Source organism: Hippocampus zosterae, chromosome 19 (assembly GCF_025434085.1).
Source record: "Hippocampus zosterae strain Florida chromosome 19, ASM2543408v3, whole genome shotgun sequence".
In the NCBI taxonomy this organism is placed as follows: Eukaryota; Metazoa; Chordata; class Actinopteri; order Syngnathiformes; family Syngnathidae; genus Hippocampus; species Hippocampus zosterae.
In genome coordinates, this window is record NC_067469.1 from 3,410,407 (window position 1) to 3,426,643 (window position 16,237).

General features: G+C 45.7%; 2 protein-coding genes across 3 annotated transcripts; both read right to left on the reverse strand.

Moving 5' to 3' along the window:
• Positions 1-171: 171 nt before the first annotated feature.
• Positions 172-11,265, reverse strand: tagapb (T cell activation RhoGTPase activating protein b). The gene is made up of 14 exons (XM_052052536.1): positions 11,112-11,265; positions 10,791-10,876; positions 8,540-8,710; positions 6,860-7,024; positions 5,471-5,512; positions 5,133-5,214; positions 5,013-5,060; positions 4,321-4,390; positions 3,877-4,022; positions 3,238-3,399; positions 2,842-2,951; positions 2,521-2,707; positions 2,361-2,442; positions 172-2,032 (listed from the first exon to the last, which is right to left on the reverse strand). The coding sequence occupies exons 1-14, from the start codon at positions 11,184-11,186 to the stop codon at positions 951-953; spliced, it is 2,508 nt and encodes an 835-aa protein (XP_051908496.1). The 5' UTR covers positions 11,187-11,265; the 3' UTR covers positions 172-950.
• A 1,048-nt stretch (positions 11,266-12,313) lies between these two features.
• On the reverse strand, positions 12,314-16,095 carry opn8c (opsin 8, group member c). 2 transcript variants are annotated; one of them, XM_052052563.1, is made up of 4 exons: positions 15,104-16,095; positions 14,022-14,315; positions 13,412-13,743; positions 12,314-13,125 (listed from the first exon to the last, which is right to left on the reverse strand). In XM_052052563.1, exons 1-4 carry the CDS (start codon positions 15,216-15,218, stop codon positions 12,613-12,615), a joined length of 1,254 nt encoding a protein of 417 aa, XP_051908523.1. In that variant the 5' UTR covers positions 15,219-16,095; the 3' UTR covers positions 12,314-12,612. The 2 variants fall into 2 exon arrangements, with proteins under 2 accessions (XP_051908523.1, XP_051908524.1); XM_052052564.1 differs by having other exon boundaries at positions 14,022-14,488; positions 15,104-15,229.
• Positions 16,096-16,237: the final 142 nt, after the last annotated feature.

The following is a 16,237-nucleotide window of genomic DNA, read 5'->3' on the forward strand; positions in this document are numbered from 1 at the left end:
CCGCGTCTGATTTCCTTCTTTAGGCGTCAGAACACAGTGTTGTCTCAATGACTCTTGTCACTCTGTTGCATAACTGACGTAGCAAAGGGAAGTGGATTGTGACAGTCGTTTTTCAAATGCAACAAAAGTTTCATTCCGACCGTTCTTTATCATTTTACAAATCAAGAAGTCTCATCGTCCACAATGTGATTTAATGTCATGGAATAAGAAGCCCATTACAACAAAGCAAACAAAAAAATACTTGTTGTAACTCACTTCTGTACTTCTATACAGTGCAGTGCAAAATGCTGAGGCCATTAACATCGTGTTGTTTAGCAGTGCAAAAATGACCAGACATGATATGACTCTAGACAAGCAGATGACACAAAAAAGGGGAAAAAAGGTGAAATTGGGACGTAGTGTCGCCTTCCTTTGCAGTGCACTTTTATTTCTCACATGTGTAGAGCTAGCAAGAAGATAGACTATAGATGAGAATGTGAACACGCACCTTGTGGCACACATTCAAAACAGACAAGACTTTTCATAGCTTCCTTTTGTTTTGATAGACTAAATATCTACCAATACATTTGTACTCTGTAATAGTACGACTCAAGAATGGCATGTACAGTATTCATACATATATACATGTGTGATATTCAAATAACACATAATTGTATCTGGAATTCCGAGAATAAACACCCTTGCATCGTACATACATTCGTCCAGATGAGTTCAACCGGAGGCAGAACGACCGTAGCCTGGAAACACGGCCCCCCCCTTTTTTTTTTTTTCGTGACGCTCTCAAGAGTTATGTCATAGTACAAAATGATTGAACCGTTAGGGGAGCAATTGGCCGCGCTTTGCTCTGCTGAGGCACAATTATGGGAAGGGAATGAAATTCCAGCCAAAAGTAGAACGCGCAAAGTGGCTTTGAAGCTACGGGGTTCTCGAAGCTTTGAAGAGATGGCCGCTCAAACGTAGGACTCTTTAGCGTATGGAAATTCCTCAAACACCGACTGGTTGCATGGTCGTGACGCGGCCTCCCTTTGACCCGCTGCGGACACCGACTCGGACATGGCCCTCTGGCGGAAGACCGGCCTGTGCTCTAGACTCTCTTGCGTGCAACTGTCGGTGCGACGGTTTTTGAAGTAGCTCGGCGAGGAGGAATAATTCCCAGAAGACGGTCGGAATCCTCTCTCTAGAGCTATGGCGTCATGTACTGTCATGGATCCGTACTGCGGAGCAAGAAGCGCGCTGTGCAACGCCTGCTCGTATGAAGGCGGGCTGCAGGCCAGACGACTGTCTATGTGCCTGAACACCTCGATGGCCGACAGGGGGCGGCGCCTGGGCTCGGCCGGAGAGACCGCTTCGCTTTGCGAGTCCTCCCGCAGCGTTTCGCAAGCTGAGGGCTTTTCGCTCCGGCGCTCCTTCTTCAGACTGTTTCTGCCGAAGCCTCCTAAACTCCTGGTGCGCATCAGAACCTTACAGGCGGCCCTCAATGAGTGCGAGCGCTTCGTCTCATCTGAATTCAACCAGGTTGAGTCCTGCTGAGGGCCCGCAGGGGTCGCGATGCTCTGGCTGGTTCTCCTGGAGCACGGTGGCGAGCCGGCCGGGGAGCTGGTGAACACGGAGCCTTCGGATTGGTTGGAGGCGGCGCTCTCGAGGGAAGAGCTGGAGCAGCCCATCGTTTGATTCACCGTGTCGCTAAACCGGCCCATGCCGCTCAGTTTTGAAAAACACAAACTGGGCCGCTGCCAGGAGCCCTCCGAGACTCGCTTTTTCAAAGGCTGCTCCGTAAAGTTCTCAACGGAGCAGTCGTCATGGCTCCGGGAATGGGCGCAGAGGTTCGCCACATCCGCCGGGGGCAGGATGATGGGCTCGGAGCGGCGACGGTTGAAGGCGGGCTTGGAATCGAACATCGCGTCGGATGAGCATGTGGAAATGGTGACGCTGAGACTGAGGGAGGGCGACGAACCGCTTCCGCCGGCCTCGCCGTCCCCATCTGGATCGGTGCTGTCATACGCCGAGTCGTGATGCTGCGAGGACACCGAGTCTGCAAAAGAGATGCTCTGTTAATGAGCGTACCTGACATTTGAAAACGATTGGAGCTCACCTTCTACTCCTTTATCAACACCCTCTTAAGCGCCTCAAGAATTTTACTTGATATCCCAAAAGGTTTTGGTAAATTATTTTCTCACTTCTACAATGACAAAAGTCTTTGGATAGCTAATTTTTTAACCTTTTAGCTAATTTAGCATTTTTGTTTGTCACTTGGCAACATTAGCAAAGCCAAAGGCAAGGCTAGCTAGATTTTGTTTCTTTCTTGGTATCTAGCTAGCACTTTGAAAACTCTTCAATATTCTTTATTTTGTTTAGCGCACCTTCATCAGTATCCAGGAGGTGTGGGATATTCTCTCCGAGGATCTCGCAGTGTTCAATCAGGAACTGAGTGAGCGCTGTGACCTGCAGCATAAAAATAAATAAATGAATAAATATCCCAACTATGCCAAGTTTTCCCGCACCACGCAGATCAAGAACTACCTTTTTCATCATTTCTTTCTGATCATCAAGCGGCGTGACCTCCATCTGCAGCAAGGTCGGGGCAATGCAAACGGCGAGGTTATAGGCGTCCATCTTGTTGTCGTCAGCATTGTCGAGGATGTGATAGAGGACGCAGGCCAGGTGCTGTAGGAGGACCTTGTTGGGCCTGGGGAGCTTGTCGACCACACTGATGAAGAAAAAAAACAAAACGGCAAGAAAGCCAACAAATTGCATGTTAGTTACATGTTAGTTACATGTTAGTTACAAATACAAATCAAATTTCTTAAAAGGCGCCATTAATCTCAGGACTCATGGGCCCACCTTCTGAGCGCTCGCTCTCTCTGCTGGCTCTCTTCCCTCTGCAGAGCCGCCATCCACTCTTTGTAAAGGTCACACACCAGCAGGCTCCCAGGAAGTTCTTTTAGAAAACTCTAAAAACAACAATGACAAGGCAGTAGTTAGACCAGAGTGGTGCACGTCATGCATGGAGAAATTGACATTTTTATGGAAAATTAAAGCACTTATGCAAAAAGAGAAGTACATTTTAAAGTCGCTCGGAAAGTAGAAAGCTCTTTTTTTTTTTCCTTGTACAGTTTATGCATAGAGGCTCTTGCGTTCATTTGACCCGACATGCCAACCCGCATGATAAGGCGAGGTAACGAAACAAATAAAATGACAACCGCTTAAGATCATGAAAGGTGAAGTCAGCATACATACTTTGAGCAACCCGACCAGCAAAGCGACAGGCTGCGACTTCATGTCCACTTCCAGGCCGTTGTTGAGCCTGTCCCGGACGTCCCTCATGTTCTTGCTGTTGCACGGCTTCCGAAACACCCCCTCAGTGGACGGCCCCCTTTTCCTCAGCAACACCAGCATCTCCTGGCCAAAGGAATTGAAATGAGATTAACGTTGTCGTGTTGGCGCATCCAACTACATGTGCCTGGGTGATTTGTGGTGCTAATTAAGCAACCCGGACAACAGATTAATTAACTGAATTTGAAAAAAAAAAGGTTAGAAAATTTCTACGCTGTTCAAAAATTGATACATTTTGTCATCGGATAAAAATAACAACGAAAAAAAATCCCTGTTTGTAGAATTCAATCACAAAGAATTGAAAAAATATTTTTTTATGCATTTTAAGTGGCCACGATGCACATTTACAGGTACAATCGAATGTAAACAGAATTTGGCTCTTACAGCAGCGGAAATTGGAACTGTAAAAATCTGATAAAAATAATACTTGGAAGTTTCATGACGTTTGCATTAAAACACAATTTTTTTCTTCTTCCTCCATCAAAGTGGACACAAATGGCCAGCACTGAGCCCAAAGAGTTCCGAGTCAAACAAATGACTTACTGTGATGGGTTTAGGGAGCGAGTTGTCATCGGGGCACACTTTGCAGAGGGGCCGTCCAAAAAGTTGAGTTTTGGCGTCTGATTGAGCCGCTTTGCTGATGAAACCTGAACCCTTCCTCAGCTTTCTCACCAAGTTCCATTTCGTTTCTGCCGGGATCAATAATGTGCCATCCATCAGCTTGACCGACGTCCGCACTTCGGTGACCCTCAACTCATTCTAAAGAGCGCCGTGCGTGAGGCGTGCCATTGTGACCGAGAGCCCTTTTTTATTTTTTTTCCACTTGTCTACATCCTCCCTTCTGTGCAAATGCGGTTTTCAACTTTGCTTTCGTGCCACCGCACATATGGCCCTCTTTGCTGGGGCCCCTCCCTTGTTGCGCGCTTGCCATTGAGGGAAGAATTGCAAAAAAAAAAAAAAAAAAGGGGGAAGTTGCTCTCAACTCACCCAGCGTCTGCATCAGCTTGTCCTCTTGGTTATTCAACAACTGGGACACTGCCAAAGTATTTGCATCTCCCTGGCAACAAAATAAAACGGTTATTGAGTATGAAAGAAGAACTTCAGAATGCACTTGGGGAGTGTGGGGGGGCAAGGGGGGGGTTCCAGCCAACAACCTCAGTCGTAGTATCTAACTCAGTGGCAATGACTACTCGTCATTGACTCAAACTAAGAACCAATTTAAAGTTTTGGACATTACAGTTTAAATGAAAAGCATTGAATAAAAAGAAAAGAAAAGAAAAAAAAAGTTTAAATGAAAAGGTCGGTACAGTACTTGTGAGTCCAACCACGTCCTATTAAGAGAGAAGCGGGGCCGCGCGCTTTGATGAACTGATTATGAAACTCAATTAAGTCCGAATTGCAAAATCGAGCCTTGCCATTAAAACACGTTACATAAAGAGAACGTTGGTTCTATCTTTTAAGACATCTCCTGGCAGAGAGTCATTTTAGATTTCTTAAAGGGTTGCAGATAATGGATGAAATTTAAGACATAGTTGGTAGTTATGGTTACGGTTTACCACGGTGGGCCATTTAAACCGTAAGTGTGAAACCATAACAATGGTGAAATCACTTTGGGTGCACGAGCCGACAACGAGGTGAAATGGTATGCAAAAAAAAAAAAAAAAAAGGTTTTTACTTACATCAAAGCTGACAAATTGTTCCATGCCGCCTCCGATGAGTGTTTTAGTCTAAATGATACACAAAGAAATGATCAGACAGAGCTGTGAAGTGAAGCTTTTTCATCCTGTAACGCTACTTACTGGAGTGATGCCACCTAACACCTTCATGAGGATGTCTGGATAAGAAGCACAACCGGCCCTGGCTTTTGCCTCTTGGCTTTTACTGCAAAGAAAAAAAAATGAACACATAAATGTAAATTAAAAACAATTCCAATGTATCATTTCTGAGCGGGATGGCCTCTATTAATTTGGGTTGAAATTTCCTAGCCACAATCATCTGATTTCTTGCAGTCAAATAAAAATCATGTTAAAGAAATCACCCAGAAGATTATTGACATGTCATTTTGTTGTCATTCGTTGTAAGCATCTGAAACAAAACAGCAATCGGCAAACGTGGGAGACCCGTGGGAGTCTCGTACCTTTGGAGGCTGTCGAACCAGCGTGCCTTCACCTCAGGAGAGCTGTAAGGCAAAACGACAACATGAGACTGCGACTTTCTAATCCGCGCCGCAACAATCAAATGAAGAATTGAGACCCCACGAGCCTGTCACGGGGCTCTTTTGACGCGGTGGAAAGTGTAACTCAAGTCAGTCATGGGAACAGGAAGAGGCGTCACGGCGTCCCCCCCCCCCCCCCCCCCCCCGACCGAGCAACCTCCACTTCCCCCTTGCTTGTTCTTTGCAGTCCATCCGTGGAAAGTGGCAGGTGCCCACACCTTTTGAACTGGTGGAGTTCGAGCCCACGTCAGCTGCATAATGACGCGGTGGAACGTCGCTAGCCATCGGTTGATCGTTTTACTCAAAGGGGCAGATGGTGGGAAATTGATTTTTTTGCTGTTGGGTCTTTGAAATGCTTCAGCAGTCATGAGGTGTCAAATATAATCCAGTAAATTCTTTGTCATTTTTTTTTTTTCCAGAGCGCAAAGTGGCTAAGTGACATCGTAACGGGGCCCTCGCGCCAAGCGGCCTCTCTGATTGGGCAACCAGATGACCGCGTTTGCGTCAAAAGGTTCAACGGAGCTGCGGCGTTAGCACAAATGAGCTAAAAGCGTAACCACAGTTAACTCACCGATAACTGGTGGCATTGTGTCTGAAGTGCTGCCACCGTGAGCGAAAATGCTTTTGTCAGCCTTTACTTTACGCGACACGGTACTTTCTTAGAAGCGCCAGTCTTTCCACAGAAACTCCGCAGGGGGGGGGGGGGGGAATCGGTTTGACCGACACTTACACCAATGCTCGTTTGCAACATTTTGGTCTCGTGATGTCGCCGAGCGTACTTTCTCTTTGGCGTTCCCTTATTTCTCGGAGAACCACAGATCACATGATTCGGTTGTCTTCCGCGAGCAGTCGGGTCACAAGTGAGCTGCCAGTGACCTCGAATTGACGCGTGGGACGCGATGGACGGATGGATGACTACAGGGCTGCGTCCACGAAAATATATGAACTGTTTAAGAATGATGAAAATTGAAATAAAAACTTCCATGAAATGAATTTTCCATCAACAAACTTGGTGCCTGACGAGCAAAACAAAGATCGATTTTGTCTCAGACGCAGCTTAACAAACAGCGGCGAGTGGGATCGATTCCAACGTAGCCGTCATTATGTCAGGACCATTTGAATGATTCATTTTATAAATAGCGTCGTCGTATCGACAATGTTAATAATAATCATCCAGCACGTCATATTTGATTCGCGGATACATTTACTTCCTCCTAAAGCAAGATTAAAATAGCTTACACTGATTCTATGAGTTCAGAGCCGCGTCGCTTGTTTTTGTTGACGCCGTGTACAAAACTAATCTCAACTCACCCAAAACACACCAGACAAAAAGTGAGGCCCCAGGCCACGGCGAGGGTCACGCCGAGGCCCGCGTCCTCCGCCGTTTCCTCGTCGCGCTGGGTCTCATCTTGGAAATTGTGAAGCCAGACATCCTCCAGTTTCACTCTGTGTTTGAGACGGTAGCTGGATGCGGACCTGCGCGAGAGCGGGGGGTGGGGGGGAATCAATTGCTGCAATTATCCCAACACAATATGTGCTCGAAGCGCTCTGATTATCCACAAGAAGGTTATTACAGTGTACTTATCAACAATTTTTTAAAAAAAAACATCTCCCCATGTCATTCAAATCCTCCACAGAGTCTGTTGACAATAATTACTGTACACGTTGTTAGGCGTCCCTACTGGAACAGTGGGCAGAGTGTGTGGTCGAGAAATGAGAGTTGTCTTGCCTCCCACGGAGGAACTTCCAGATTTCCATCCACTCTGACTCAAGCGTGAAACGAACGAGACCGACTCTTTGAGTTTGTGTATCGACTTGCGAGGAATCGCCCATTTAAAACGACATCACTGTTATTATTTGTGAAGAAAACAACGGTTTGCCACTGCTTAGTCATGAGGGACTAAACAAGGGCGATTGGTCTCTGCGGGGATTCCCTTCTGCGTATTTAAGTCTAAAAACACCCGTTTTGCCTTGACTTCCCCTTTCACTCTCCTATTCTGATACTCTTATGAATAGAACATGCCCGTATTAGAACACGAACCAGTTTGAAATGACAGTTAAAAAAAAAACTTGGTGTAAAATATGTTCAATAAATGATGGCTGCCCTGCGGGACACCAATTTCATTGTACAAGGTAACTGGGATTTGTATGGACAGTAATTAAGGAGAAACATATCTACTGACAATTTGGAGGAAATCTTTCGTAGCATGGTAAGGGATCCTGGAAACTTCCATCCGAATCAACTATTTCTGCTCAACTATAAACATAGAAATTGGGATGTGGATGTACTGAACGAGAGTATGAATCATTTTGGAAAATATGCGGTGGTGGGTGTGGTTTAACTTGGTGGTTTGGTGGTTCAGTCCATACTTATGTAAGCGTCTGTGTTCGTTCCAAGCTCAAACTTGATGGGCGATGAAATAAACGTGATGGTTGCGAAGGTGGGCGGCCCGGTAGTCCAGTGGTTAGCACGTGGGCTTCACAGTGCAGAGGTACCGGGTTCGATTCCAGCTCCGGCCTCCCTGTGTGGAGTTTGCATGTTCTCCCCGGGCCTGCGTGGGTTTTCTCCGGGTGCTCCGGTTTCCTCCCACACTCCAAAAACATGCGTGGCAGGCTGATTGAACACTCTAAATTGTCTCTAGGTGTGAGTGTGAGTGCGAATGGTTGTTTGTTTCTGTGTGCCCTGCGATTGGCTGGCAACCGATTCAGGGTGTCCCCCGCCTACTGCCCGGAGACGGCTGGGATGGGCTCCAGCACCCCCCGCGACCCTAGTGAGGATCAAGCGGTACGGAAGATGAATGAATGAATGAATGAATGGTTGCGAAGCTCAGACTTGCACAGCAAGGTTTTGGTCACACTGGATGATTTGGGATGAGTTTCGAAACCCGCTGGAGATGGAAATCGGGCTTGATTTTTGTCGTACTCGCGACGTTTTATAGTGCGTCGCTGTGTGTTGCGGATGCTACCCGCGTCACGGGCGGGGTATCTCACTTGAACTTTGCGAAGACGATGACGTCGCTGAAGAGGAAGAGGTGTCGCTCCCTCGTTTTGGTGCCCTCCGTCACGTGCACACATTCGTCCAGTAGCAGCTCTCCATTCTCACTGGTGAGGCCGTGGACGAAGGGACTGTGCTCCACTGACACCCGGCAGGAGGGCTCTCCTCTGAGAGAGACCAGACACACACACACACACACACACACACACACACATGAGAATCAGTAGCTAATAGTGGCCTAAAGTAGAGGGGGCGACACACCGATTTTTAGTGTACATAGCATACTAAACGTAGCACGCGGCAATGAAGAACTGACAGGGACGAGTCAAATCTTGGCATATAAAATCAACATGGCTTTAAAACTTTGTATATTGATTTCGGCTACGAAATGACAGCCAAAGGCCACCGTCATGTTTTTAATATCAAAAGGACTACCTCGCTTATCTAACGCCTCGCTTGACATTTTTCCCCATATATTCCGCGGATTAAACGCTGATCTGACCGTCAATAGGGTGCTCTTAATAAAACAACACTGCTACCTCAGGAGTCAGTGCGGAGGTCCAACATAAATAGACGCATTCTTGGATATGAATGTCTGCCCGAACCAACGATGACACTTCTGGTTTCATCGAGCGTGCGGTGCTCTCCCCAGTTGCCCGAAACTTGTCAAAACGGAGAACCAAGTGGCTGAAACTCAATTTTGATCGCGATTACCTTTTTTTGTACGGACAACAAAAAGGTACGGCGGCCCGGTATCCAGTGGTTAGCGCGTCGGCTTCACAGTGCAGAGGTACCGGGTTCGATTCCAGCTCCGGCCTCCCTGTGTGGAGTTTGCATGTTCTCCCCGGGCCTGCGTGGGTTTTCTCCGGGTGCTCCGGTTTCCTCCCACATTCCAAAAACATGCGTGGCAGGCTGATTGGACGCTCTAAGTTGTCCCTAGGTGTGAGTGTGAGCGTGGATGGTTGTTTGTCTATGTGTGCCCTGCGATTGGCTGGCAACCAATTTAGGGTGTCCTCCGCCTGCTGCCCGAAGACGGCTGGGATAGGCTCCAGCACCCCCCGCGACCCTAGTGAGGATCAAGCGGTTCGGAAAATGGATGGATGGATGGATGAACAAAAAGGTACAGCCGTCCGTTTTTTCCACAGCATTTATTCTCATTATGGTCTATCGTGAAAGGCAGGACGATTTGTGTAAACTACCTTTCTCCAACTGCAATTACAACTGTGGCGCGAAAAAGAAGAAGTGCGTGTCCCCCATGCCACTCGCTATAGAAAAATAGGAAATAAGAAGAAATTAAAAAAAAAAACACCATAGCTCGCGAAAGAACAGCATAATGGGCTGAAGAGATTCTAGTGGGCCGAGATTAAAATGTTCCCCTGAATGCTTCTCGTCAATTATGCTCCATCAAGATAACTGGCTGCTTCATATCTCATCTCACAACTGTGAGTAGCATCAATGGCACTCGCTAATGTAAAGAAAATGAATGGCCACGTCTCTCAAAATTTAACAGCCACTGAAGAATGACGCACGTGTATTTGGAACTGGTCAGTTCCGGATCATAATAAGCACCCATTATGCCATTACATATATTTAGGGCTCAGCTGGTCTTCCTTTGTGTGTATTGTTTCACGTCATGCAGTATGACTTTTAAGTGGATACTTCAGTCCCGCGCCTCCTCATAACCACCCCGCCCCAAAAAAAGAAAGGTCATTATGTTCGCCCACTATTGAAAGTCGTCAGCTACACAGTCATCGTGTGGTGGTCTTCGCGCAAGCAATTGTGTTAACACTTTGTTTTTAAGTTGCTGTAAAAAAAAAAAAAAAAACAAAGAAAAATGAAAGTGAGCCACGAGGAAGTAGCCCACTCGTGAAAAATCCCGCTCGACCACAACCGTGGGTGTACCATGCATTGTAAATGACTCTCTGAAATGTATGACATTAAAGAAATGCAAATGAATTTGAACGCGGTTACAGTTAGAATTCTGAAAATTCTGTTTTTATTGCATTTTATTCGAGATTAAAGCAGGGATGGGCAATTTTATGTTCTCGGCGTTCAATATAGATGTTTTTTTAAAATCTGTATTCAAAATGAATGAAAACATTTTTTTTAAAACAGTAAAATTGGCTAATGTAACAATTTTAGACTCCTGATAATTTAAATGTGGGCATTTTTATGACACTTCCTGTGACTGCACACTTCGCTCTGGTAGTTTCGCAAGAGTTACAGCTTTGATGTTGTCCCACTAACCTGATTGGAGACCACGGCATGGCCAAAGCCTTTCCCAAAACCAACGACGGGGCGGAGCGACGTCGCTGAGCCATATTTCGGAAGTGCTGTCAGGAAACAAAAAAAGAATTACTGAAGCCGTGAGAGCGTTTCTTAAGTCATTTACACTAACGCGAGGTCTCAGATTCACCACCCAACATGAATTATTCATTCATCACTCACCCACCCTTCCATTTGTTACTACCTATCCTGTCCCGGGTCACAGGTGAAAAGGTTACCGATGCTCATTTCCATATCCTTCAAAACCATCAATGTGAACATCAGCCCCGATAGAGTACTCACGGGACGCAGAAAGGCCGCCGCTTCATCGTAGCTTCCTCTCCTCATCGCCATGCCTCCACTAAACACAACATCCATGCTGGTCGCTTGACACTCTGCGAGTGGAAGGGAAAGAACTCGGGAGTACTCGGTTCAATGGCGGTTTTGCGAATGAGCAATTACTGACGAGATTTCCAAAACTCCCCCTAACTGGTACTAATGAGGGCCAGGACTGTAACAATGGAGGCCGGGCAGCCACACACACACACACACACGCAAAAAAGAGGACAGTGGGGGTTGGGCTTGACCCGGTCCGATGGTGCCAGTCTGATCCTAGTTGCCATCCCCCCCCCAATTTGTCCCGCCTTCTCTTTATCCATGGATACGTGCCCTGTTTTGTTCCACTGGTGCCGCTTCCTTACATAATGAGATCCCCATGTGAGACTTATTACATGCTAACAAGGGGTCCATCTATCTTTTTTTCGACACCGAGAACTGGAGCCGATCCCAGCTGACTTTGGGCGAAAGCTGGACTCTACATCCTCGGCTGGTTCATTGAATTGGAATCATCAGATTTATGTGCAAACAGCCTTGGTCATGCCCCACATTGCAATACATTGACACAGTGACTTTGGCACAGTGTCACGTGGAATGGTAGAAGCATGTCAAATTATCTTGACTTGGATGTCGCGTGAAAAATCACCAGACTCTATAGAGCTCAATGAGGTGCCTGTGAAAGATCTGACGTTTGATCAGCTGTATCTTCTGAAGGTAAGTTACACAGTCCACACAAACTCATCAAACTTTTTTTTTTTAATAACAATCATGTAGCTCAGATCGGGGCAAAAAGAAAAGATTTATATTTTATATTGGGTCCAATTTCAATGACTATTAGCTAAAAAATAAAATAAAATACACGTTGTGTTTCTTATGGTGTAGATGATATATTCAATAAATAAATATTTCCATTTCAGATCATAACTTTTTTTTAAAAAAGAAGAACATATACAGTAAGCCTTATGCAACCACATGGAAAGGTTAAAACAAGCACAACACAAAAAACATCAGAGTACAGTAATACAGCACTTGGTACCTTCGTAGTTTGTAACAGGTAATAGTAGTCAGCTCGTCATTTTTTTGAACCACACACCTCAAGGAGACGACAGTTCCACAACACGGTCAACAACAGCTTATACAACGTCACATCTATTTCCCCTACTTGCATCTGCGAATGAGTATCCGGCAAACATGATGGACAGCTACAATGCGTGTATGATAAATATCGTGCGTCGATTTTGTTGTGGTTAAAACTCCAAAGAAATGAATTAATAAATTCCTGTAACCTTGACCTAATCTGCCGGTGCCCGCATCTGTGAATCACCCAAAAGAAGTAACAGCGCACCTTGCGCTGAAAGGGAATGCGAGAAAAAGGCTGTTAAATACGCCGAATGAATTCACTGGCTGGTTCTATACACTTGAAAGGCGACGACGCCGCTTTGTTTGCGTCTCGGGGCTTTTGCTTTGTCTAGATGGAGCTCTCACAGCCAGGCAAAGAATTGTTTTCAGCTTTATTTTTCAAGAGAATGTTGGGGTTCTTTGACGTGGACCCCCAGCAGGTGTGCACCAATCTTTCCTGGACCTGGTTACCGCCGGTGCCTCGACTGTCTTTGCCTGAGCTTTTGCCCCGAGTCTGACCGCGAGATGAAGCAAACGCCTTACGGATGGGGACTTCCTCCTGGAGCTGGATGTAGACGGGGTCGGGGGCCGGGTGGCTCAAAGCGGCATGGACACCGACCCGATTCACTCCCATTTTGGGAAAGAAAGAGACCAGCAGGGACCTGAGTTCCTTCTGGAAGGTCTTGTTGAAGTAAAAGTAAATAAACGGGTTATAGATGTGGGAACTTTTGGCAAAGAGGGTGGGAAAAACAAAGCCCTCGGGAGCCATGTAGTGGTTTTCCTTGTGGAATATGAAGAGGAAGGACACAATGGCGTATGGCGCCCAGGCGATGACAAAGCCGAGACTTATGCAGAAAAACATCTGGGGAAGGAAATGGAGAGAAGGAAATGACATTGGAAATGATGAAGTGCTACTCGCTAAAGGCTAATGCTAACAGAGGCAATGATATATGCTCATGTAAGTCAGACAGAAAAGTACACGCAACCGACACGCGGCCATTTTAAAAAAATGTCATTGCAAAGTTTATATTGCTTTGAAAGAGAGCAAGCCCTGTAGTTCTGTGATGCGTTTGATTAAACTTCAAATCCGTTGATTTTCAAATCAATTGAAACATAATTATTTCAGGATTTTTGTTTGCTTGATGTACCATGGAGAGTCGTTTCTCAGCATGCCGTAGGTTGTTTTGGATGCCTTGCGCCGACAGAGAATCGGAGAAGCGGGACACCTTGTAGAGGATCTGGCAATGGGACATCACGATGATCAAGACGGGAAGCAGCGTAAAGCACACGAAGGAGCAGATGACGTAGAAGGCGTCCTTGGCCGAGGTGTGGTAGCCTCGCCAGGCGATGGTGCAGGACAGTCCGTAGGGCTCGGGGACGTACTCGCCCCAGCCGAAGAGAGGGAAGCTGGACCACACCGTCGCCACCAGCCAGATGACGCAGCACACCAGCCTGATGTTGGCGTTTTCCAGCCATGCGGCTGAACAAAAAAAAGGGAAAACAACTGCTCTTGAAAGATGCATCCGTCCGCTTTCTGGAAAGCCTCATCAAGGTTATTATAATTAATAGAAAAAGCAAGAGTTGCTTTTAGGGCTGTGGAAAAAAAAAAGACAATACCTGCTGAGAAGTTAATCGCACTCAATATTAAGATTCAAAAACCCGGGAAGTGCAACCCATTCGTCCACCATGTATAGTAAGTATACTGTAACTGCAAAAGTCATGACATTTTATTACGTTAAATCGAGACAAAATACCCACCATAAACCAAGCTGTAGCACGTTTTAACACAGCGGATGAAGCTGATGGCGGCGATGGTGAACATGCTGCACAGGCCAAAAATATAGCAGCCAAGGCCGTAGTAGATGCACGTGAGAGATTCCCCCAGCCACGCGTGGTGGAAGGATGATAGGATGGAGAGCGGGTAGAAGCAGATGCAGCACAGGAAGTCCACCACGGCCAGGTTGACGCACAGAAGCTCAGAGCCCACCATCTTCTTGCGGCGGCGGTAGCAGATCACCAGAACTATGCCGTTACCCATAGCTGATAGCAACACTGGGGCAACCGGAAACAGATTACATTTCACTTATAATTATTATTATTGTATGTATTTCCTTTACGAAGAACATATCGCCCATCTGTCCATGGCTTGATTGATGTGCCCCGGACTGATCACCAGCCAATTGCAGTCCACTTCAGGGGTTGCGACAACTGGTTTTGGGTCGACGCTAATGTAATGAAAGTTGAGTGGAGGTTGATTAGTACATGATGTCTCGGATATTTTTTTTCAGTACAGCACAGCGGTTGCCAACCTCTCTCACAAACACAGACACTGCCCTTATTAATTAAGTATTACATGTTCAGCATTTGTTTGAATAACCCAGGACTAACAAAAAAAAAAAAGAAAATCCATTTTCTAAATCAAGTGCATTGATGGAGTCTGGAGTGGTGGGGGCCATTAAGAAATAATTCTCTTCAAATCATGTGTGCCACAATCATTAGCAGCCCTGATGTTAACAGTTTGTTCAACCCCCCCTTTGCCAACAAATCGCCAGTATAGGGTTGTTAAGAAAATGACGGATACAAAAAATATATTTGTCACATGATAAATAGGCTACACTATCACTTGAGGAATTGACGTTTTTCATTTAAAAAAAATGAGAAAAACAGTCAAATTGCACAAAGACTAACACCATAGAAAAATCCAATTTCCACCAAATGTGATCAATTGATACAACTCTCAAACATTGTTATGAGCAGCAATGATAACGTCACGACAGTTGTCAAATCTAAATTGCTTTAATGTGAAATAAATAAAAAGGGGTGGGGGGTGATGCACGTACCCACTGAGAGGATGGCAAGTCCCACGCATATGTCAGCAGCGGCGCTCAACTTGGACGTGAACAAAGTGTTGGTGAGGTTCTCCGAAGTGTAGTTCGTGGAGCTCCGTTCCAACATCTCCGGTTGGTATACGAACTATAGAACGAACAAAACTCTTACGAACAGTATATTACTTGCAGCCACGTGATCTCCTCCAAGGAGCGACTTGTCGCCAGGGAAACTGCACTTCTAGGTAATACGCGTAGAGGGGAACATCCTGCTAGTGTAAAATCGGACTGGCAACGCTGTAGCTGCTGTACATTCTAATGCAGGGATGAGTAACTTGAATAATGGGGGTGGGGGGGGGGGGGCACACAGAGGTCCACGCACTTCCTAACGTGATGTATGACAAAAAATGCTCTTTTAAACATGCACAAAATACATGCTGAATATATAGATGCTTCATTTTGGAGAATACATAGTTCTACGCATGTATAAAAGACCCACTATAACCCAAACAGCAAAACGGTTTAAAGCAAATAAGAAATAACCACATACTCATATACACAGGCTCGGTGGCATTAAAAAAAATAAAAAAAACATGAACAAGAAACCAAGGTTAAGTGCAAGAACCCATTTTACAAAAAAAGCAATACACTCAAAATTGTCATATTGATGTAATATTTTTGTCCTGCATGCCATTGCAAATCAACAAAAAAGTATGAGGCCTTTTCATATTGCAGTATAAGACTCAGTGTTTCCTATCGCTCTCTGCACTATAATATGGCGGAAATAAGGGAACGAAATAGAATCCAATGAATCTATAATACACACGACAGGCCGATATATCATTCAAAAGATCACCACTCTAGTGTGTCCCACCATACGAATGAAGTTCCGTTGACCTATGATGTCATTCAAGTGCGACATATCGCAGTGAATTCCCAAACTCCAGAACTCCAACATGTTTACAGATTGAATTGGCATCTCTGGGCTGGTAAATATCACGAGCCAAATGTACTTTCTTTCTGCACCAAATAAACGGAATAGCGTCGCGTCTGGATTTACAGCCGCAATCAACACCGTACACATTACAAATCATATCACCATCTAGCGAACATGATGCTGTACTACAGCTGCTGAGAGTTAAAAAAAAC

Excerpts from the sequence above, each read along its gene's own strand:
- tagapb (XM_052052536.1), bottom strand. The coding sequence starts at position 11,186 with ATGGATGTTGTGTTTAGTGGAGGCATGGCGATGAGGAGAGGAAGCTAC. Across the intron at positions 5,513-6,859 it reads TTTTGTCTGGTGTGTTTTGG|CTCTCCTGAGGTGAAGGCAC; the intron begins GTGAGTTGAGAT and ends TTTGCCTTACAG. Across the intron at positions 5,215-5,470 it reads TGGTTCGACAGCCTCCAAAG|TAAAAGCCAAGAGGCAAAAG; the intron begins GTACGAGACTCC and ends TTTTCTTTGCAG.
- opn8c (XM_052052563.1), bottom strand. The coding sequence starts at position 15,218 with ATGTTGGAACGGAGCTCCACGAACTACACTTCGGAGAACCTCACCAAC. Across the intron at positions 14,316-15,103 it reads ACTTGCCATCCTCTCAGTGG|TGTTGCTATCAGCTATGGGT; the intron begins GTACGTGCATCA and ends CGGTTGCCCCAG. Across the intron at positions 13,744-14,021 it reads GTGCTACAGCTTGGTTTATG|CCGCATGGCTGGAAAACGCC; the intron begins GTGGGTATTTTG and ends TTTTTTGTTCAG.